This window comes from Carcharodon carcharias, chromosome 1 (assembly GCF_017639515.1).
Source record: "Carcharodon carcharias isolate sCarCar2 chromosome 1, sCarCar2.pri, whole genome shotgun sequence".
Taxonomy (NCBI): domain Eukaryota; kingdom Metazoa; phylum Chordata; class Chondrichthyes; order Lamniformes; family Lamnidae; genus Carcharodon; species Carcharodon carcharias.
This window is the reverse complement of record NC_054467.1, coordinates 20,371,788-20,396,728: the sequence shown is the minus strand read 5'-3', so window position 1 is coordinate 20,396,728 and position 24,941 is coordinate 20,371,788. Positions and strand designations below refer to the sequence as shown.

The following is a 24,941-nucleotide window of genomic DNA, read 5'->3' as shown; positions in this document are numbered from 1 at the left end:
GGGAGCCATTCAAATGGAAGGAGAAAAGAGAAATGTAGTTGTAATCAGGGGTGGTATAGTTAGGGGAATAGATACTGTTCTCTGTAGCCAGTCTCGCGAGTCCCAAAGGCTGTGTTGCCTACCTGGTGCCAGGGTTAAGGATACCTCATCTGGGCTGCAGAGGAACTTGGAGTTGGAGGGGAAAGATCCAGTTGTCGTGGTCCACATAGGTACCAACAACATAAGTAGAAGAAGGAAAGACGTTCTGCTGAGGGATTACGAGCAGCTAGAGGCTAAATTAAAAAGCAGAGCCAAAAAGGTAATAATCTCCGGATTACTCCCTGAGCCATGAGCTAATTGTCACAGGGTCAATAAGATTAAAGAGGTAAATGCATGGCTCAAAGATTGGTGTGGGAGAAGCAGGTTTGAATTTATGGGATATTGGCACCAGTACTGGGGAAAAAGGGAGCTATTCCATTCAGCCAGGCTCCACTTGAATCATGCTGGGACCAGTGTCCTGGCAAATCACATAACTAGGGTCGTGACTGGGGCTTTAAACGAAATAATAGGGGGGAGGGTTCAGTTGCATCAAAATATAAAAAAATCAAAGTTTAAGGAGAGGGTAAAAGTGCAGTTTAGTGACGAGGCTGATTGCTATCAAAAATTGAAAGGAAGGGACAGAGCATGTGAGCGCCATATTGCACCAAAGAATCATATAAGAGTAGGGAAAATTGACAATAGGGCAAACTTAAAGGCTTTGTATCTGAATGCACGTAGCATTCGGAATAAAACTAATGAGTTAACAGCACAAATAGAGATAAATATGTATGATTTGGTGGTGGTTACAGGGAGAACAGGTCTGGGAGTTGAATATCCAAGGGTACTCAGTGTTTCGGAAGGATAGGCAGGAAAGAAAAGGAGATGGGGTAGCTTTGTTAGTAAAGGAAGAGATCAGTGCTATAGTGAGGAATGATATAGGCACTGGAGAGCAAGATGCAGAGTCAATCTGGGTAGAAATAAGAAATAACAAGGGAAAGAAGTCCCAAGTGGGAGTAATCTATAGGTCCCCAAACAGTAGTTTAGCAGTAGGGCACAGTATAAACCAGGAAATACTGGGAGCATATAAGAAAGGCATGGCAATAATCATGGATGATTTCAATATGCATATGGACTGGACTAATCAAATTGGCAAGGGTAGCCTTGAGGGAGAGTTCATAGAGTGAATTAAAGATTGTTTCTCGGAGCAATATGTTGTGGAACCAACCAGGGAGCAGGTTATTCTGGATTTGGTTTTGTGTAATGAGATAGGATTAATTAATGATCTCATGGTAAAGGATCCTCTAGGGAAGAGTGATCATAGCATGATAGAATTCAAGTTCAGTTTGAGAGTGAGAAACTTGAGTCCCATACTAGTGTTCTGGAGTTAAACAAAGGTAACTACATATGTATGAGGGCAGATTTGGCCCTAGTGGATTGGGCAGGAAGACTACAAGGTAGGACAGTTGATGAACAATGGCAGATTTTTAAGGAAATATTCAATTCTTCGCAAATAAAAAGAAATATGGTAAGAGGGGGAAAAAGCATCCATGGCTAAGCAAGGAAGTTAAAGATAACTTAAAGGCAAAAACTAACGCATACCAAATTGCAAAGGTCAGTGGCAGGCTGGAAGATTGGGAAACTTTTAAAGATCAACAAAGGGTTACTAAAAAAATAATAAAAGGAGCAGAGGTAAATTATGAAAGAAAACTAGTGCAAAATGTAAAAACTGATAGCAAAAGCTTCTACAAGTATATAAAAGGAAAGAGAGTAGCTAAAGTGAAGTTGGTCCCTTGGAAGACGAGACTGGAGAGTTAATAGTGGGGAACGCAGAAATGGCAAAGACAGTCAATCAATATTTTGCCTCAGTTTTCACAGTGGAGGACACTAGTGCCACCCCAATAGTAACAGGTAGGGTAGAGGATATAGAGAAGGAGGAACTCAAAACAATCACCATCACGAGAGAAAAAGTACTGAGAAAACTTTTGGGATTAAAGGGTGACAAGTCCCCAGGACCTGATGGCCTACATCCCAGGGTCTTAAAGGAAGTGATAGCAGAGATAGTGGATGCATTGGCTATAATATTCCAAAATTCCCTGGATTCTGGAAAGGTTCCAGTGGCTTGGGAAAATGCTAATATAACGCCCTTATTCAAAAAGGGGGGGAGGCAGAAAGTAGGAAACTATAGACCAGTTAGTTTAACATCTGTCGTTGGGAAATTGTTGGAATCCATTATTAAGGAAGTGGTAATGGGGCATTTGGAAAGTCAAAATGCTATCAACCTAGTTTTATGAAGAGTAAATCGTGTTTGACTAATTTGTTAGAGTTCTTTGAAGATGTGGCAAGCAAAATGGATAATGGGGATCCTGTAGATGTAGTATATCTGGACTTCCAGAAGCCCTTTAATAAGGTGCCGCACAAAAGATTAATACACAAGATAATATTACATGGAGTTAGGGCTAATATATTAGCTTGGATAGAGGATTGGCTAACCAACAGAAAGCAGAGAGTCGGGATAAATAGGTCTTTTTTCTGGATGGCAAGCTGTAACTAGTGGGGTGCTACAGGGTTCAGTCCTTGGGCCTCAACTATTTACAATCTATATTAATGACTTGGATTCAAGGATAGAAGATACTATAGCTAACTTTGCAGATGACACCAAAATAGGTGGGAAAGTAAGTTCAATGAAGAAATAAGAAATTTACAAATGGATATAGACAGCTTAGGTGAATGGGCCAAAATTTGGCAGATGGAGTTTAACATGGATAAGTGTGAGGTTATCCATTTTGGTTAGAAGAATAAAAAGGTGACTTATTATTTAAATGGAGAGAAACTTCAGAATGCTTCAGTGTAGAGGGATCTGGGTGTCCTTGTGCATGAATCGCTGAAAGCTAGTGTGCAGGTACAGTAGGTAATAAGGAAGGCACATGGAATTTTGGCATTTATTGCTAAAAGAATAGAGTATAAAAATGGGGATGTGTTGTTGCAACTGTATAAGGCATTGGTGAGACCGCACCTGGAGTACCTTGCACAGTTTTGGCCTCCTTGCTTGAGGAAGGATGTAGTTGCACTGGAGGCGGTTTAGAGGAGGTTCACTGGATTGATTCCAGAGATGCGGGGCTTGTCTTATGAGGATAGATTGAGCAATTTAGGCCTATACTCGCTAGAGTTTAAAAGGATGAGAGGAGATCTAATTGAGGTATATAAGATGCTAAAGGGAATAGACAAAGTAGACGTGGAGCAGATGTTTCCCCTTGTGGGGCATTCTAGAACGAGAGGCAATAGTTTTAGGCTAAGGGATGATAGATTTAAATCAGAGAGGAGGAGGAATTACTTTTCTCAAAGGGTTGTGAATCTGTGGAATTCACTACCTCAGAGTGCAGTGGATGCCGGGACACTGAATAAATTTATGGAGGAGATAGACAGATTTTTAATTAGTAATGGGTTGAAAGGTTATGGGGAGAGGGCGGGAAATTGGAGTTGAGGCCAAAATGAAATCAGCCATGATCGTAATGAATGGTGGGGCAGGCTTGAGGGGCTGAATTGCCAACTCCTGCTCCTAGTTCTGATGTTCTTTTGTTCTCATTCAGTGCCAGAAATTGGGAATTTGGTCTCTGAGTTAGAGCTCTTCCAAAAGCTTCGCTTTACCTATTTCTTGCTGAGGCATTCATCATTCAAACACATGAATGGTGTGATGTTGCAGCACTTACCAATAGTGATCCATTGAATATGCCAGAAAAAAAATGGGGTTTGTCCATTCAAATGTGTGAATTTTCAGTAGAGTAGTAAGTCTTAATTGCTGATGAACAACCTCTTTGGCATTGAAAATTAACTTTCTCAAGTGTGAAATTGTATTCCTCCATATTTTATTAAGCTCATTTTTTTTTACTTTTTCTTTCCCTTGCATCTCTCACTCTCTCTCTTTCACTTTCATCATTTCTCTTTCTGCACATGATTTTACATTGATTTAATTATTCTAACTTCCACTTCCTGGTTTAAATTCTGCGTGACTCTGGATTCTTCAATCTGATTGGTTGAGGAGACACACCATTGCTTTCCTTGATCACACTGGTCCCAGGTCTTTAGTCGAGGGTGTTGTGTTGTTTCAATTCTCTAATTACTTCATCACAGTGCAAAAGCCCACAGAATGTCTGTGGGCAAGTGTTAATGCAGTGAAGAACAAGTGCCATTTGTTCATGCTGACTGCAAAATTGGTGGTCAATAATATTTTCACTTCCAAGCAAGAATTTGGCCATGAGAGGAATAATTGATGAATTAAGTAATGATCCTGTGTGATTTCTTGGCAGGGAGATGGACTATTAAGTGTACATTTACATGGCAATGGTAGTACAGTACAAAAACCAAAGGTTTATAGCAGGGATGGCAAAACTTTCTGAACCTTAGAGCCACATATGATAACCTTCAGACATTCGAGAGACACAGGACAAGGACACCCTTTACAGACATTTTTATGGCTATTGCCTTAAGTAAGACGATACAGAAATCAGGGCTAATCAGTGCTAGAGGTAGAGGCCTTGTGAGTCTCCATCCTGGATACAAGTCTTTGAAAACTTGACTGATATGTTGTCAAGGGGGTAGGAAGGAGCTCCATCAGGTGTTGATTTATAAGGCCTCCTTGCTGTTTCAATATTACTTCACCGTAGAGTACAGCGATTTACAACAGTACATTATCGTGAAGATCGGTGGAGCTTAAGAAAGTTCTAGGGTTTCAATTTATCTGTGTGTTTGCTGGAGGAGTACGTGTTCTGCAGCAAGGGAAATGGTTCTGCTGTTGCAGGCTTCAGGCAGCAAAAGTGTTGCAGTTAGCTGGCGCAGTGTAGTTGGGGCTCTGGAGAAGTCCTGAGAATCTGAGAAGGTGACAGAAGGCCACTGGCTCCATGCTAGGAAGCATTAGGGCTCAGGAGAAGACCTGGGGGCCATTCATAGCTTGGTGCAGCTGGGGAGATTGGAGCTAGCTGAAATCAGGGGACATGCCAGCCCAGTGAAGCTAGCAAGCTAGTAAAGAGATGAAATTGTGCCACTCAGTAGAGGCTGGAGCGCAGACTTGGAAATCCAGGGGAACGGAGTTTTGAGAGACGAGACTGAAATCCTGGGAGGTGTGCAGTTGCTGAGGCAGCCTGAGTTGGAGTGGCTTTGAGGGAATTCAGAGGCTTGATCTCTGAAAGTGAAAAGTTTGGAGTCCCTCATGAGGGAGACGAGAGTTTCAATGAGAATGGTTAACTCACTGTGTTTATTGATGTCTGGGTGGGTTGCTGAGAAATCCGTGGGATCTGTCTTGGTCGTGTTTGCTATTTATTGTGCAGCGTAGTGTGTTCAGCCGCAGCTTGCCTGTTAATTCACATGTACCTTGTATTAACCCTGAATTTTTGGATCTGAGATAGATATTGTGAATTGTATTATCTTTTTGATCTTCTATAGCAAAGTTTATTTTTGTTTGTTCAAAACATGTGGAATTTTGTAGCTTTATTCTCTTGGCAAGTGTCTTGAATCTCAAACTTTGCCTACTTTAAACAAAACGTTATTGGTCCCTAACCAGATTGTACCAAAAACAAGGGCCTAGTCAGGGATCATAACAAATGGTTTGAGAACTGAACAACCATCATTGATCACATCAACCATGAATAGGTTTACAAGAAAAGCTAAGCAGGATCTCAGCTTCTGAAGTCATCAAACCTGGACCAAAAGTCATCAAGTAGGCAGGCCTGTGACAGATTTTCAGCTGTGCATAGGTGCATCGTTCTCTCCACAACCTTCAATCTTTTTCCTCTCTTGTCTTCTAGGCTTCCTTCACACACAATCCAGATAGTGGCAAAAACAAATCTGCTTCATTGAGACAAATCAGAGCTCATTACTTAACTGACTTTGGCAGTCTTGCTCTTCCAATGTGGAAAATAAGTCCAGAATTTAAAAGAAAAGTGGTAACCACCTACTAAGTAACAAGTTTCAATCAGAGTGCCTGTGTCTTAATACAGCAAATTCACATTTCTCTCTTCTTGCGTTCTGTATTAAACTGTTTCCCCACTTTGCTAGATAGAGGCCACAGGTCGGAGGGTCGGAGGAGGTTTTGCCTCTCTGCAACCCACCAAGTAAGACCCCATGGATATATGTGTTCTCCTGCTTTCAACTGAGGTCTTCCAGCAACTGTTCTCCCCAGTCTCAAATTTTTCTCGTTCCAGTCATATCGCATGACATGCAGCAAGGGTGGGTTAGGAGGCCAGAGGGACCACTCCAAAACGATGCTGATCACATGGGTGACATGGTCCTACCACAAAGCAGTGGGAAACGCCTCAGTGCTGCTGCCTGCTCCCCCATTCTGTTCCATGAAGCTGGCTATTTCCTCTGGCCATTTTTGAGCAGCTTTGTACCCTCAAAAAAAACACCCCTGGCAGGACTTACAAAAACAGCAGGCTGCTGTTTAACAGCTGTAATAGCAGGGCTGTAAATCGGGTGGGAGCTGCACTCTGTGCTTAAATGGGCCACATGTGGTTCGCAAGCCGCAGATTGGCCACCCTTGCTCTATAGTGAGTTCTGGCATTAGGGTTCTACTTTACTCCACAGTCAAATCGAGCCATGTTCCTGAGTTTACACTACAACTTTAGCATCGTTGTAAAGCAAAAGCACTTCACCAATGCTTCCACTGTAATGAAAATATTTCCTAATGAAACTCATGTTGGGAGTTATCTGCATTGTTTCACTTAGGGCCTATGACCTATCAGTACCTGAAAATGTCTCTCTCAGACCATCTGATGCTACAGTAATTAAATGACTGGAAAATGATTCCAGTCATCAAAACACTGCAATGAAAGGATTCTTGTGCTGTATATTCAACCAAGTCATTAAGTTCAGAACCCGAATAGCATATTACTTACTTGCACTTTGGCCTTTAATGTATCATCTGAAAGATGGTACCTCAGCCAATGCAACACCCCTTCATTACTGTATTGAAGTGCCAGCCTAGATTATATGCTCATGTTTCTGGAGTTGGTTCTCGAACTCGCGACCATCTGATCAAAGGCAACAGTACCTCCACTAAGCCAAGGCTGATGCCTAACTGTGACAATTAAGTGTCATGTTTGAGACTGATCCACACCAGGGCAACAATTCTTAAATGGCTGGATCATTTGGGCACTATTGAAGTGCAGACTCATACCAATAGGTTCTGAAAGTGAACATTACACAAAGCTTGTCCTAATGGACTTATGCTTAGTGTAGTCACACTACAACTGTAGTACTAAATGTAATCAAGATAAAATGTGACTATGGGGAACAGTAGAATAAACTAGGCACATTTTCTCCTTCATTTGGTATTATTTTAACTTTTAGTGATTTAACTTTTAGAGATAGAGTTTGCGAAAGCAAGTGCACTCGCCACTGCCCACAAAGTGAGTCTCGTTGAGAAATCTATCTCGCCAGTGAGAATTCCACAACTGTCACCATGCTGTTGTATTGTAGCTGATTATAATGTTCTGGGAATTCACATTGTGGAGTTGGAGTGATGTCATCAGGCTGTACAAGCAGCCAATTATACTAAAGGATTTTGACTGACACACAAACAGGAAACAAAAAGCAGTAAAATAAAATCATTCTTTAAAAAAAATTTACATTGAGCAAATTAAGGATTGAGACACATGGATGGGGTGAAGGCAAGAAAGTAAAATATTCTGAAAATAATTTTAAAATCTTCTAATTAATCATTTAACAGTGCTCCAGGATTATTATTCGTTGAGGGCAAGCTATGTTGATCATCAAATTTTATTCATCACATCACTGTATAACCTCAATTACACCTGATTGAAAAAGGTGCAACATTTTATGGGGTTCTAACAGTGATCGGGAGTGGAAAAGTTAGAATTCTTGCAGATTTCAGGTTGGTCGGTTTTTTTGGGTTGGAGGCCCAGTGGAGGGGAAGGGGAGGGCCCAAAGCTCAGCATGTTGAAACCCTGAGTGACAGGCTGCAGTTTAAGGGATTTCAAACTAATCTGCACATTTTCAACATTCTGAAATTGCAGTCAGTTTCAGAAGGGTAATGACAGTGAATGCGAATAATTCATTATCAATTAGCCCCCTCCCTGCCATTGTCCCTGCCCCCATCCCCCCCACAAAATCTGGTCCCAATGTAAAAAGACTAATGTCAGATCAGCCACCCATTATGTACCTTTCTCAATTATTGTTTGGAAAATACTGAGAGGTATTTAGTGAGCCGGTTTACAATATTTTTGTGACAGTTTCTTGGAGCAATACGATGTGGAACCAACTAGGGATAAAGCTATCTTAGATGTAGGGCACTATAATGAAGCAGGGTTAATTAGCAATGTCACAGTAAAAGATCTACTAGGAAATAGTGATCATAATACCATTGAATTCCACATTAAGTTTGAAAGTGACATACTCCAAACACAAACAAGAACCTTAAACTTCAAAAAAGCCAATGATGTAGGTATGACAGGAGAACTGGCTAACATTAGGTAAATAGACTAATAGGTATGGTGGTAAATGTGCAGTGGGAAACATTTAAAACAATTAAAAATGTACATCAAAAATACATTCCATTGAAAAACAAAAACTCAGCAAGCAAGATCCATCCGTGGCTCACTCAGGAAGTTAAGGATAGTATTAGATTAAAAGAAGAAGCTTACAATGTTGTAAAACACAGTAGCATGTCTGAGGATTGGGAGTGTGTTAAAAATCAGCAGAGGGCCACCAAAAAGTTGATGAAAAGGGAAAAAATAGAATATGAGAGTAAACTAGCCAGAAATATAAAAACATTGTAAAAGCTTTTATAAGTATATAAAAAGGAAGAGAGTAGCTGAAGTAACAGTTGGTCCCTTAGAAGCAGAGACAGGAGAAATTATCATGGGGATTGAGGAAATGGCAGAGGCATTGAACAAATACTTTGTCTATCTTTACAGTAGAAGACACAAGTTTCATACCAGAAAGGGACAGTAACCTAGATGCTAAAAAGAGTGAAGAAATTAAGGAAATTAATATCAGCTGAGATAAAATATTGGAGAAACTTAAGAAACTATAATCTGACAGTTCCCCGGGACCTGATGACCTAAACCCCAGGGTTCTAAAAGAGATAGCTGCAGAGATGGTGGATGCACTTACTATGATTTTCCAAAGCTCTTCAGATTCAGGAATGGTCCCATCAGATTGGAAATTGGCAAATGTTACACTGCTTTTCAAGAAGGGAGGGAGAGAGAAAACAGTAAACTACAGGCCAGTTAGCCTAACATCAGTTTTTGGGAAAATGCTGGAATGTATTATAAGGAAGGCTTAACAATGCACTTGAAAAAGCATACTCTGATTAGAACAAGTCAGCATGGTTTTATTAATGGGAAACCCTGTTTGACAAATTTATTAGGAGTTTTTGAGGATGTAACTAGTAGGGTAGGTAAAGGGTGATCAGTGGATGTAGTGTACTTGGGTTCCCAGAAGGCATTTGATAAGATGCCTCAGAAAATTTTAGTAGGCAAGATAAACGGTCATGGAGTTGGGGGTAATATATTAACATAGGTAGTTGGATTGAAGCTGTGGGGATGACAAAGAGGCTGCAATGAGTGTGCAACAAGATGGTGGATAGAGTATAATGTAAGGAAGTCAGAAGCTATTGGGCCGAATCTTCCATGGAGTGGCAATTACTGTCGGATTGCCACGCCATTCCTTTTCACCTACCTTAGCCTGGAGCTACACATATCTCGCCTGAACTTCCAACCTGGGTCTGCTGAGAAATGTGCAATGCAGCTTCCTGGAAGCCTTCAGTACAGTGCAGGGTCATTGGGGGAAGTGAAGCCACACCCCTTTTTATTACCTGTATTTTTAAATGCCCCAGCCATATTGAAAAGCTAAGAGAGAAGGTAAATGGGTAGGATGGGTCAGTGGGGGGGATGAGGAGTAGTGTTGAGTAATAGGGGTGTTCGGGTGGTTGCAGGGGGCGTAGTCATGTGGTTGGGATTAGTCAGGTGGTGGGGGTACGAGTCAGGTAGACAGGAGGTTAGGAGAGAGGGGGACTAGTTGGGTAGCCTGGGGATAGTCATGGGTGGGGGGCTATTACTCGGGTGGTTGGGAGTAGTTGGGGTTGGAGGGGTTAGTTGGATGGTCGCAGTTGTTGATGGTGGAGGGGTAGTCAGGGTGGTCTTGGGGAGCAGGTGGTTCAGTCATGGGGTGGTCAGGGAGGTGGGGGTATAGGTGAGGGGTGATGGGGGGTTGTAGTCAGTGGGTCCAATGGGGGGATCAGGGATGTCAGTAGTATGGTTACTAAGGAGGTAGAACTGGTTTTAATCATTTAACTTTTCCTGGGTAACTACGCTGCTAAGAGAGTCTGAACTATCCAAAGTCTCCAACTTTAAATTGGAATTTCAGAGGATTCCATTTATGGTAATTACCCAAAGGAAGTTGAAATTTCCCAGGCAATTCTAGTGCAGCCCTCACCTGGGGATCTCTGGGGAGTCCCCCCAGGGTATGTCCAAGGTATGACCCTTTAAGGAACAGAAGATCTGGGCCATTCACTTTCATGGTAAGAATAGAGAAGCAGAATTTTTTTTTTTAAAAGGGGTGGAACTTGTAAATTTTGATGCTCAAAGAGACTTGGATATGCTCAAACAAGGAATGCAGAAAATTAGCATGCAGGTGCAGCAAGCAATTAGGAAAACAAATGGCATGTTGGCCTTTATTGCAAGGAGACTAGAATACAAGATTAAAGAAACGAAAATAAAAATACCTGGAAAAACTCAGCAAGTCTAGCAGCATCTGCAGAGAGGAACGCACTTAACGTCTCAAGTCCGTCTGACTCTTCAAGATGCTGCCAGACCTGCTGAGTTTTTCCAGGTATTTTTATTTTTGTTTTGGATTTCCAGCATCCGCAGTTTTTTGCTTTTATCACAAGATTAAAGAAGTTTTGCTGCAATTATACATGATTTTGGTGAGACCACATTAGAATCACTGTGTGCAGTTTTGGTCTCCACTTTTAAGAAAGGATACACTTGCATTGGAGGCAGTAGGCTCACTAAATTGGTCCACGGTTGAGGGGGTTGACTTATGATGAGAAGCTGAGTAAATTGGTTTTATTCTTCTAAACTCCAGAGAATATGAGAGGTGATTTCATTGAAATCTACAACATTCTGAAGGGGCTTGATAGGGTAAATGCTGAGAGATTGTTTCTGCCGGTTGGGGAGCCTAAAACACAGGGGTGCAGTCTTGGGATAAGGGGCCGAGGATTGAGATGAGGAGAAATTACTTCACTCAAAGGGTTGGGAAACTTTGGAATCCTCTACCCCAGAGGGTTGGGGATGCTCCATTGTTGAGGCTGGGATAGACAGATTTTTGGTTTCTCAGGAAATTAAGGGATATGGAGAGTGGGCGGGAAAGTGGAGTTGAAGCCCCAAGATCAGCATAATCGTATTGAATTACAGAGCAGGTTTGATGGGCCACGTGATCTGCTCCTGCTCCTATTTGTTGCGTTCTTGTATTGCCAATAGTTAAAATGACCCCCAAATTTGTTTCCTTGATGTGGGATATCATTTGTGGATTGAGACACTATTGATAATAATAAATGTGCTTCTCCACAAGATGTGCATTGGGAGGCTCAGTTGTATTTTATTAATTAAGCACATGGCTACAAGTAATACTTATCCTGGGGAGGAACAAGGGAACAGAGAAGTTTAAGAGATTTGATAGAGCTGCTCAAAATCATGAAGGGTCTTGATACAGAAACAAGGAGGCACTGTTTACAGTGACAGTAGGTTTGGTAGCCAGAGAACACAGAATTAAGGTACCTTGCAAAAGAACCAGAGGCACCATGAATTTTTTTTTCTCTACTTAGGACTGGTGACCTGGAATGCACTGCCTGAAGAAGTGGTGGGAGCAGATCCCGCACAAACTTTTTGAAGAAAATTGGATGATTACTTGAAGGCAAGATGTTTTCAGGGCTAAAGGAGAAGAACAGGGGAGTAGGACTAATTAGATAGCTCTTTCAAATTCCCAGCACAGACACAATGGGCCAAATGGCCACCTCCTGTGCTGCATCCCTTTATGATTCTATTGCTAATAATCTGCTTCATCTGCCACCAACACACACTGCCTGAATTCCACCATGTGCGATTTGTGTCAGTTTATTGTCTTCTGCTCTAACTGCCAGATTAAAGCTGTTACTGTATTACACAGATGATACCCTTAGTCTGGCACTGTATAGTAAGTACCAAAGATTTCTGCTGCTCTGAAAGTGAAGCTTGACTTTTTTAAATGTAAATTGGACAATTGGGACGTGTAACCGTGAAGAGTACGATATGATGTTACCAATTGAAGCTTGTCCGTAATTTCATGATTAGAAGAGAAAGCTCTTCAGTTTTCAACCCATCAGTGTTTTTATTGTATGTTTTTATTTTTCAGCTCACCAACATCAGCAAGTTGAAAGATTTTCTTCTGGAGCACAGAAAAGATTACATCAATGCCAGCAGGTATTGCAGTCAGCTACTATTCAACTCTGCTTCTCAAATGGTTATACAATATGTTTCATCAAACATTTTATTGCTGTGATTCAGCTCTGTAACTCTTCATGTCGTCTACCAGTCAGTGATTGACATCTAGATTGCCTGTGCAATTGCGGATTTGTATCCAGTTCGCTAATCAGCATGATGGAAGTATTGTTATGGTTACCAACTTGTTAACCCTTGTGAACATGTTTTGGATAGACTGACACAAGATGAATATTTGTATACATACAGGCGTCAATTTGAAAAATGGGTGGTATCGCATTGCATTAGCATAGTAACACCTTATGGGTGATCTCACTAATGGTTAGTGCTCAAATGCATCACATGGGGCAACCGGGCAATGGGGGCTTTGGCCACCGGTTGGATAGCCGGTGAGAACCCCGCATCACCACCTTTGGAGAATGGCCGCTATGTTAAGTGCCAATCAGGCCATTTGCAGGCCTTCCCCAAGGCTAAGAACTCTTTTCCCCCCCTGCCCCAACCACACAAACCATCCCCCACCCTGCAGCTAAGAGCTGCCAGCCAAATAGAGGCCAGCAGCTGTCCATTGCAGGCAGCGCCAGTGGGAGCAGTGGCTGTTGCCAGCAATGCACCCACCAGACGCCCAGGATCAGCAAGGGACCTAGGCCACAGGTGAGTGAAGGTGGTATGGGGGCAATGGGGTGAAGGTCGCAGGAGTGGGGGTGGGTAAGGGCATCAGCAGCAAGGTGGTGGATGGCTCTCAGCAGTCCCTCCACTTCTCAATGCCGGGTCCCTTGATCAGGCCCTGAGTGTCTTTGAATGAGGAACCCCCCCACCAACCCGGGAGCCTGTAAGTAAGCCCAACAAAGTTTTGCTTTCAGGCTCCTCACATTATGAGTCCACTTGCTGCTGGTATTCAGCCAAAGGCAACAGGAGAAGGCTCTCATAGTGGGCATTAATCGGGCGGAGACTGTAAGGTGGCGAGGTCCCCAACCTGCACCCCCGCTCAATTAAATTCTCCTGCCTCCAAACTCGCCTCAGGGAAGGGCATTAAATTCTTCCCATGATGTGAACTGACCCTCCGAGACCAGCATATCGTTGTTTTGCTAACTTAGAAACAGTAGCAATTACCCTCCCTGCTCTGGATACTTGGCTGAAAGCTGCCAAAACAATAACCTAGAGAAGTCATTTTATCATGGAGAAGTTAGAGAAAATTGGAAGAAAACACAGCCATTAATGAAATGTTTGCCATTTTGGTGCGCCTAAAGCACTAGTTGTATTACTTTACCAGTAGCCGTTAGCAAGTAAAGCAACTGAAGACTTGTGCTCCAGAACTTGCTGCGCCACTAACCAAGTTGTTCCAGTACAGCTACAGCACTGGCATTTACCTGGCTATGTGGAAAATTGCCCACTGCACACAAAAAGCAGGACAAATCTAATCCGGTCAATTACAGCCCCATCAGTCTACTCTTGATCATCAGTAAAGTAATGGAAGGGGTCATCAACAGTACTACTAAGCAGCACTTGCTTAGCAATTACCTACTCACTGACCCCCAGTTTGAATTCCGCCAGGGCCATTCAGCTCCTGACTTCATTACAGCTGTGGTTCAAACGTGGACAAAAGAGCTGAGCTCCTGAGGTGAGGTGAGAGTGACTGCCCTTGACATTAAGGCCGCATTTGACCGAGTGTGGCATCAAGGAGCCCTAGCAAAACTGGGAAAAGGAATCAGGGAAAACTGTCCGCTGGTTGGAGTCATACCCAGCACGAAGGAAGATGGTTGTGGTTGTTGGAGGTCAGTCACCTCAGCTCCAGGACATCACTGCAAGAGTTCCTCAGGATAGTGTCCTTGGCCCAACCATCTTCAGCTGCTTCATCAATGACTTTCCTTCCATCATAAGGCCAGAAGTGGGGATGTTTGCTGATGATTGCATAATGTTCAGCACCATTTCCAACTCCTCAGATACTGAAGCAGTCCATGTCCAAATGAAGCAAGACTTGGACAATATCCAGGTTTGGGATGACAAGTGGCAAGTAACATTTGTGCCACACAAGTACCAGGCAATGAACATCTCTAGCAAGAGAGAATACAACCATCGCCCCTTGATGTTCAATGGCATTACCATCACTGAATCCTCCTCTATCAACATCCATATAAATACTGTGGCTACAAGAGCTGGTCAGAGGCTAGGAATTTTGCGATGAGTAACTCACCTCCTGACTCTCCATAGCCTGTGTCCACAAGGCACAAGTCAGGAGTGTGATGAAATACTCCCCACTTGCCTGGATGAGTGCAGCTCCAACAACACTCAAGAAGCTTGATACGGTCCAGGACAAAGCAGCCTGTTTGGCACCACGTCCACAAATATTCACTCCCTTCACCACTGATGCCCAGTAACAGCAGTGTGTACCATCTACAAGATGTACTGCAGGAATTCACCAAGGCTCCTTCAACAGCACCTTCCAAACCCACAACCACTACCATCTAGAAGGACAAGGGCAACAAGTACATGGGAACACCACCACCTGGAAGTTCCCCTCCAAGTCACTCACCACCCTTGGACTTAGAAATATATCGCCGTTCCTTCACCGTCGCTGGGTCAAAATCCTGGAACTCCCTTCCTGACTGCACTGTGGGTGTACCTACACCTTATGTACTGCAGCTGTTAAAGAACGTAGCTCACCACCACCTTCTCAAGGGCAACTAGGTATGGGCAATAAATACTAGCCTACCAGCAAAGACCACGTCCCGTGAATGAATAAAAAAAAAATGACCACCCACAGGAGGCTTAAACGAATGGTTAATGGAGCACTGCGGTGCAAAACATGAACTAACAGAGAAAAAAGGAAGTAAACTGAAATATAATGAGCCAACCCACTCATTCAGTTTCTACCGGACCTTTTTCTGGGGAGAGAGCAAATCAACACACTTCCCCATTTTTGATAACAGTGAAAGTGAGTGCATCTATACTCTATTTTGAAAGGAATTTCACCCAGTATTTAAGCAGTAGTCTGTAGTTTCAGCTTTGGCTTAAGAGAGAAAACTGTGAAATTGTGTGCTGTACATTAGGGTAACTCTGTAAACATATTTTTTAAAGAAAGGAAATGTTGTGGTACACATAATCTACAACAGCTGTTATGGGTCAGCAGTGCCAAAATATTGTCTAGAGCCAGAGGCATAAAATGCTTAAATCTAGACCTTTATGTGCACTAAATATCGCTGAGTCTTTCTGATTTCTTTAAAAAATATAGTTTCTCATTACCTAAAGTATACTGCAAAGACCAAAAGGCAAAGCATGCATAAGCCAACACATTGAGTAATGTCAGACTATTCCAACGTAGAGGGTATCACTGCCAAGCCTGATTCTGTTTTCACCCATTGCTCTCACATACACAGCACAGGTCGTAAAAAGAGATTGGGAGCTTAAGCTAATTTTCCTTTCCCTCTTCCGGGCTAATTTTCCTCTCCCTCGTTCAGGCACACTGAGCCCAATTGTAGCACCTGACTGTTACCTCAGCTGCAGCCAGCAGAGAGCAAGAATTAAAGGTGGGACCTTATCTGCCTGGCTCAGTCACATGCTGCCTTTCTAAACTGTGTCCTTGGGGCACCTCACTTTTTAAAAAAATGACTGGAATATTTGACAAAACAATTTCATTGCTTCTACTGGTCTAATTGATGTTTCCATTCTTGACCACTTAGGAGCGCCCAGACATGTTAGTCGTGAAATAAAAAGTATGAGAGGGAACCTTTCCAGAGATGTTGCAAGATACTAAGTGGAACACACAAGATTAGTTGTCAATATTTTAAATTAGATCTTGACTGCAACATAAGGTGATGTAGAAACAAACTGGCAAAGAGCATCTCCAGGTCTGATGTCAGGAAGCACTTTACATAGAACTTCCTAGATACTAATCACTCTATCAGGTAGGGTAGTAAAGGTAAAAACTCTGGAGTCATTGAACAAGCAGTTCAATGCTGAGAAGGGGAATCATAGCTTTCTGTGGAGGGCCAACTTTGATTGTTTGAATGGACTCCCCATCTGCATTTATCTTTGTGAACTCTATATGTCTTTATACTATGCTATTATGTTTATAGCATGAACCGGCCTGCAGACACTTTACACAAGTAATTCAGTAAATGCCATTTTATTTGATACAAATGCACACACATTCATTGATAGAAAGAAATTTCTCAGCTGAGTGATTACCATTCATATGAGTGAATCTCTTTTTCTGGTGTGTAGTCCATGTAAACAATCTACCCAGTGCAGTACTAGTTCACTGCACTTGTGTTGATACTGGAACCACCCCTAAGACTTCTCAACTGTGAGTTCATCAAATTCTTTCCATGCTTTGTTCTATCTTTCATAAAAGACAATATTCTTAGAAATGTTAGTTATTTGGGAGAAGCCCATTTAAAAAAAAACACCGAATCGTCATGTGTTTACAGCATCAAAATAGGCAGGTTGGTCCATTTGTTCAAGGATTTTTGTCCAAGCAAACCACTTAGTATTTCAATTGGTGGCGTGCCCTTTAAGCAGATACAGCACATTGAAGATATGAAGTAAAGTATGGCAAAACTCATGGAAAGTCACAGTTGAAATATGTTATGATCCCTGTGGGGGAACTGTAAACCAAAATAACCAAATTTACCAAGCGATCCCCAAATGAAGAAAGTACCAACAAGATTTCACTTTTTGTAACTTTTACTCTAACATGAATCAGAACCAATGCAAATTAATCATGAATTAACAGGCAAATGGCATTTCAATTAAAAAGGTAAATTTCACTTTAGATAGCCGATACAACAAAGATGTCCTATACAACCACAAGTATTCCCCTTCAGCGTGCATGGTATTACATAGCTGCACAGTTCTACAATATGCTGTTCTTTATTCACACAGGGTAGGTCAGGAGTCCTATCCAACAGCAGCTTTCACCTCCAAGTTTCATGGGTATGATTATTATTAGCAAGGTACACTTCTATGAACCCTCTCTCCCTCGGGTCACAACAGTCCTGTTGATGCAGCTTTCCAGAATTCATTTTCAACCAACCAATAACACCCCAATCCGCGGCTTCCAGTTCGTTAGTGTCTCTGAGCTATTGACACAACTTTCCAGATTTTAGACCTTTGTAGCCAGTGCCAGAATGGTGCTTCCACCTGGAAAGATACCAACACTAGGTAGTTGTACCACATTGGGTGCTCCTCCACTGTGGCCTTGATCTGCAGCCCTGTTCATCATCCTGATGGTTTGCACAATGGCAACCATCAAGCCCTGAAGGCCTCAGTGAGAGATTGTAAGCTTCTTATTCGTCTTCCAGTCCCCCACTCAAAATCTCAAGAGCAGAAGTCTTAGTTTTCATCAGCATAAAACATTTGGCTCCTCTCTCTCAGTCCCCTACAAGACTTGTTTTGTGTCTCAGTTCCAGAGGCTGCATTGGTTCTTGCAACTGCAACATCACCTGTACAAAGTTGGTGCTGAGCATACAGGCAAAAGATGGGCGCTGAGAAGGGCAACCAGGCTTGTGGCATGCTCGCGCTCAGTCTGTGCTGGAATGCCATTGCACATCATGTTAGTCAGAACGCTCTGTATTCATAAATATTTTGGCAGTAGCACCAGCTTTGGCATTTGATGGTAATCACAGTGTGATGTGTTTATTCTGTTAATTTTCATCATAAATGGAAATATTGTAGTTTATAATGGAAATATAAAAGTAAGGACAAAATGTTTGGGTCCAATTTTATCTGTGTCTAAGTGAATGGATTTTGGGCGAGTTAAAATCGGACCATAAGAGTTTAAAATTGAAATTGAATTACATTTGCATCTTGGTCCAATTAGCCCGACAAACCTGAGATTACACGTTACACCATGGGATAGTTCCAAATTTTTCTGATTCCTAATTCTCATGCCTTGTTTCCACCAAGGGTTTTGTCTGGGAATCAGGCCATCAACATATTCAACTGAAGAAAATAATTCAGGGTGATGACCCTGGTGCTTGGTGATCTCTAGTGGGCTATTCAAAGAACACTTGGGTTATCACTTTTTAAAAAAAAAACAAACACTGTTATTGTTAAATACTACTAATTATCCATTATTATTCATGAAACCTTATAAAATGAAAATTAATGTAAGTGTAAATACATTTGTGTTAATTTGTATATTTACCCCTAAATGCACTCCATATTGACTGCCTAATATATTGCAGTGAACAGAGTTTGTACCTAATACTGGGAGCAGTACTTTGAGATTCAGTTTTGAAGACACCATAGACTCTAACAATGCACCATGTGTTCTTTTTTTGTGCGGCAGCAATGAATTGTGGTTAGCAACAACACCAGCACAGTAAAATTTTATTGGTTATAAAATTATGCCCCACAGGACATGCTTCCCATTTGAATTTGTATGCTTTCAACTACCTTTCCTGTGTTTTCTTTCTAAATTAACTTTTTTGGTCCTCTGCCCATTTTCTTCATTGCACCAGAGATTCTGAAGATAAAATTTATACCCTTTTGCTCTGTGCTCACCCAAAATCTCTGTTGATTTGTCCCTGAATAACTAGACTATGCACGTGTGGCATTATTAAACTTGCTTTTCTCCGATCTGTCAAATGAAAATATTGATGTCATAGGAATTTCATTTTATTAATGGAAATTTATTTGTGGAATCAAATTCTAAATTTAGCTGTTGCAATCGTGAGATTAGTTCTTTTCCTCGCAGTGCCTGCCTCTGGATATGAATTTTTCAGCCTTTCCTTTAATTCTCACAAACTTCAACTTTGTTTCTGTAAGTCACAATTTTTTTATTATTCAGTTGTTAATTTGCCTGTTTAGTACAGTAAGATGCCACTTTGTTTCAAAATTCAATTTCTACAGCATATAAGCTAGTAAAACAATATTATAGAACCAAGGTTTCTGTTTAATGGCTCCTTCTGACTGCTGTTTCACAGTATTTTTCTGCTGGCCAAAGGCAAATTTATAACTGTGACCATAAACATAGAGCCACAATTCACTATAGCTGGCGAACAAACAGCGGTGCCAGTCGTTCGACTGTATCTTGCCCATTTAATTTCTATGACCTTTTGCATTAGTCATGCTATAAGTTAGAGATCCATAAGGCACTGCAGCCTCTACAGGACATCGGGGACCTGTGTGAACAGCAAACTGTATCTCCTTAACCAGTCAGATTGAAGTATTGTTAATAAAGAGACTGAATCAAGGGGTTAGAATCGTGAATTCAATGTCAATTCGATGTGAATTCAATTTTAGGGGAGATGGTAGCATAGTGGTGTTGTCACTGGACTAGTGTTACAGACACCCAGGATAATTCTCTGGGGATCCAGGTTTGAATCCCACCATGGCAGATGGTGGAATTTGAATCCACTAAGAACCTGGAATTAAAAGTCTAATAATGACTATGAAACCATTGCTGATTGTTGTAAAACCCCATCTGGTTCATTAATGTCCTTAAGGGAAGGAAATCTGCTGTTTTCTGGCCTACATGTGACTCCAGACCCACAGCAATGCGGTTGACTTTTAAATTCCCTCTGAACAATACATGCCTAGCCAGTGACGCCTACATCATTTTTCTCCAACTCCAGCCAGTGGAACTGTTCCTTATTGATTTAATCATAGCCACAGAATCACCTGCAGTGACTAACTTTCCCACTGTTGCACTTTCCTTTTTTTTATTTAGTTACATCCTCAAAAAAGAACTCCTGACAGATTTGCCAAAAGATTTCCTTTTCACAAATTCATGTTGGCTCTGCTTAATCATAATATGGTTTTAGAAATACCCTGTTACCATGGCCGGAATCTTGTGGAGGCAAGATTCCCTGCCGGCTGGAGAGCTGGAAAAAGACCTACAAAGAGTCCACTTTGGGTGAAGGCCCGCCAAACTGTGACCCAATCAGACAGTTAAGAAGCCACTGGTAGGCCTTACCCCGGGATCAGGACCCCAGGGGCAGAGGTCAAACCTACTGAGAGTTGCCAGCCAATCAGAAGCTGGCAGCTCTTTTGCTCAGCAGCGTCACCAGGGAGGGAGTTGTTGCTGCGCAACGACAATCAATGGAGGATCGCAGAGTGACCCAGGCAGGAAGTAATTAATGGCGGGAGGAGTTTCGCAGGGTTGTAGGGGGGTCACAGGGGTTGTAGGGGGTTTGGCAGCAAGGGCAGTAAGTGGCTCTCAGTGGGTCCTCCACCTACCCCAACGCACCCCCCCTCCCCCCCACCACCACCACCACCACCAACCTTCCCGATGCTGTTTCCATTGATCAGTTACTGAGTGCATTTTAATCATAGTAATCCCGTGGTAAGCCACTAAACCTGATAGTCCCCTTCCCCACCCCAAGACCAAACATGTCATGTACTGCACACTGGCAGAGGTTGACCAACTCAGCATAGACAAGTTAATAAATTAGGGACCTTTCTAATAGTGTGATACCATTTAAGGCATTTAAGCATTAGTGGAGAAACTCAATGCAATTGATATTTAAAGCTCTAGATGAAGGCCGGGATATTGAGTGTGATGAGGAAAATCATTTTCAAATTACAGTACTGTTGTCTTTGAGGTTCCTGTTAATTCTGCCACTTTTTAAATGACCTAATGAACATTTGGGTACTAAAGGGACAGAGGCCATTAGAGAAAAAAAAATCTACACTAGAGGGCCTAGATGGACCATTTTACAGTGTCTTGTTGGAAGGCTACAATAATCAGTTAAGAATTACAGTGAATTTCATTTTTTTTAACCAGAAATCACCCCTTTAATATTACCTACCTTTATTAGCATTATATTTTGACTTGCTGACTTTAGAGTTTTTAACAGATGTCCTAAGAACATTTTAGTAAATTATTACATGCTGCCAAATTTCGTTTAATTGTTCACACGCTTTTTGGTACGTTGTGCTTTGATTCCTGTAAAGTAATGGAAAATAATTAGAACCAGTTCTTCAAAAGAACACTATGTAAAGGACATGACAGATACTATACTAGTATTCACTGAGACTCTTCATAGTACAACCAGGTGATCGGTTAAATAGTTTTGATGCTCAACAGTCTCCTGCTGCATGTCTTGTTTGACATGAAGTACTGCAAAAGTATTTGTGTGTTTGATGGGTGCCATTCAGATGGTCCAAGGCTACTTTTCTGATGGAATAAGAAGTAAGAAAATCAGTTAGATGATTTGTGGCAGTTGAAATGTGCATCACTTTAGCCATGTCCTAGCTAATGTGTCCAATCATTTGTTTAAAGCCAAGGTTAAATTCCCTTAAAATTAGGGCCTGGGAATCATATTATATTGCCATCTGATCTTGGTCACCCTCAGGCAGGCAATACAGTGGATGGCATCCAACCTGAGATCAAAGTATATGCCGAGACTGTAGAGAGACCCCTGTGGTTAATTGTTTGGCCCAGATCCTTTGAACAAAGTCAAGAAGTATTTAGCCACTTTTCATTTAACTTTGTTTTTCTTAGTCATTCTTCAAAGTTAGTCCTATAGTACAATTTCTGATAGTAAGATAATGGCTGAAATGTTGTAAGTGAAGTTAGAACAATGAGGCTTCTCTGGCTCTCAGGACTTAACCATGTTGTATCTTGCAGATAAATAATTGTTTTTTTGGAATAAACTCCTCTGCAGCTAACCTTAGGAGCAATACTGGCTTAACATAGTTTTTGCTATAAGGTTTGACATTAGCTGGAATCGATAACAGTGGAGCCTTTACTGTAGAGCTCAATAAGATTTAAACTTCGGATTATCTATCATAATGAGAAGCCTAATGGAACAAGGAGCACAATGTTCAGCTGGTCAGGGAAGCACAAAAACTTCATATGGAGTTATTTCTTCATTATTGAAAATAGTTCAAAGAAACAGAATGTAAATGAAGCTATGATTTATCCACCCCTCCCCAAATAGTTGATTAGTCTTATTTCATTTGCTGGCTGAGGTGCCTCTGTTGCTGATATATCCATTCCCTTTTTCACATTGTTTTGTTTTACTTTTCATATTCTTAATTTGCTTCAGAGTAACTCTAAAAAGAGAGTTGACAAGGAGCAGTACTTTAAAGCCAGATACAAGCGGCTCTTGCGCTTCCCATTGCAGCTGAAAAGTGCACTGCTTTCACACTTTGGTTCCTGAAAATCCTTGCAGATAATGGCTAGAACTTTTCCAGCCCCATTGAGATCATTGTGGTTGGGAGGGTGGGGCTTTGGCGGAGGTTGGTGCAGTGTGTGGGATGGTGGTGCAAGGAAAATTCTGAAAAAAAGGCATTGGACCAGCTGTCCAGCATGTTCCCACCTCCTTACACTTTCCCTGGAAGAGAGCTCCCAGCTACCCACCCAGCAGTGGCAGGAGCCAATTAATATTTTTAAAGCTCAATTTAGCACCTGTTTTGACACTTAAGTGATATTTTCCGAATGTCACGTGGGATCCCCACTGTGTCTGCGCCTTTTCACAGGAGGTAAGAGCAGCACGGGAGGCGGGGGGTACCATGATAGGCATATGCTGAGTTTACTTTAAAACTTTACTTTGCGGTACAGCTGCTGGGAAATGCTTTCAATTTGAAGCGTTTCCCCTGCAGACAGATCAAATCAAGAGTTGCTTGCCAGTTCCTGCATCGGTTTCTCCCCTCCATCTTACGCCACCCTTTCCGTAAAACTGAGCAGTACACACCATTCTCAATGGGGCAGTCGGCCACCCTTCCCTTTGGGCGCTCTAATTGGCTCTCCCACATCTGGGGCCTGCCTGTCATCCCATGAATTGATTGCCTCCTATAAGAACGCAATGGAGAGCATACCGTTGACATGAGTGAAGTTAGGACCTAGAAATGGCCCTGACGAGTGAGCATTTTTTAAGTAGAGAAACCTCTGGCCAACGTGAGCACAGTAATCAGTTCCTATATATAATCTCTCTCTGTAATGCAATAACGTTGTATTTCTTCCTCAGATTTTTTATTTTATTTTGTTTTCTGGCATCTGTTTTGCTTTCTGATCCTCCAGCTTTATTCCTCTCAATCATTTAGACTGTGGATCAACTTGGCTTATTACCACTGAAATGTTACAATACCAGGTTTCCCAATTGCACACTGCTGCAATCTCATATTACCTAACAAATATGAAATGTAAATTTTAAAACATTCGGAAATTGCTACTTACTAGCATAACTGAAGCTGTTTGTTGTGCATTATAAGTACAGAGATAAATTACTTTTTAAAGTTAGCCTATTTTTAATATTGCATTGAGGTTGCAGTTTTTATATTTATGGGTGTTTTTTTAATAGTCAGCCACTAAAAATATGACTGGAATTCATGTTGCATTATTCTTCTGTTTGTCAGTTATGTTTTCAAAATATTTTGCTTATTTAATATCATTATTTTTCTTCCATGGAATATGTAGCACAACCAGAATTCAATTTAGATTGTTTCACTTTATGAGAAATTGAGTTGTTTTTGCTCCTCATCATTTTTTTAAAAAAAGTATTATTCCAGATCCTGCCAAAGATGCGTATAGTTTTGTGTTATACAATACCCATCATTGTGTTGTCATTGATTAGAATAACCAAGATAAACATAACTCAATCCTTCGTGTCAACTTGGCTCGGTTGGTAGCATTCCAGGCTCTGAGTCGAAGTTTTGGCAAGCCCTCCTCTCGTTCCAGCACATCAAGGCTGACTTTCAGTACAATACTGAGGGAGTGTTGTCAAAAGTTCCTTAGTAAGTAATGCCATAAGCTGATTAATTGTTCACTCACTTATTGTTTATGAGAAATTATTTTGTGCAAATTGACAGCTGTGTTTGTCTATATAGCAAGTGACTGCATTTCAAAAATAATTGACTGGTTGTAAAGCACTTAGCGAAATCCTGAAGACACAAGTCGGTAATGTAGAAATGTAAGTTCTGTCTTTATCGAAATATAATAAACAATAAGTGTAATCTTGTGCTCTCCCCCATGACAAGTTTGGTGGTGGGGTTGGAGGGGTCGGGGGGAGGGTGGGGGGGTAATGGATAGAGCCCTCACCACCTTCTCACACCCTACCTGCCTCAACCCTAACTAAGTCCATGGCAGGGAGACCTGTGGTGGCCTTCCTGCCACACAGCAAATTGAGGCTCTTAAGTGGGCAATTAATGCTGCTATAACCCAGCAGCGGCTGGGGGCTTTGCTGGGAGCATGACAAGCAAACCCATCAGGAAGAGGGGGGCCCGCTGAGAGCCATCCCCCTCTCTCCTAAACCTCATCTTGTGACACCCCTTCTGTCATCACTTTCCTCTTGTCTGGGATCCAACGACAATCTTAGGCCTCTAGTGTCATGCAGGCAGTAGCCACCACCTCTGGTGGCGCCACCACCGTTCAATAGAGCTACTGGCCTCTTAATTGGTCGGCAGCTCTCGACTGGCAGGACTCCCACCCCCGGGATCAGTGATCCCAGAGGAAGAGCGGCCGCTGGCCTGCCTGGGTGGAACAAG

General features: G+C 41.9%; 1 protein-coding gene across 1 annotated transcript in view; it reads left to right on the top strand.

Annotated features, from left to right (window-relative positions):
- stx18 (syntaxin 18) overlaps positions 1-24,941 on the top strand; it is a 159,454-nt gene that overhangs the window by 55,458 nt on the left and 79,055 nt on the right. Inside the window, exon 2 of the mRNA XM_041187975.1 lies at positions 12,424-12,491. Within this exon, the coding sequence (XP_041043909.1) occupies positions 12,424-12,491 (68 nt within the window). The remainder of the gene's footprint in view (positions 1-12,423; positions 12,492-24,941) is intronic.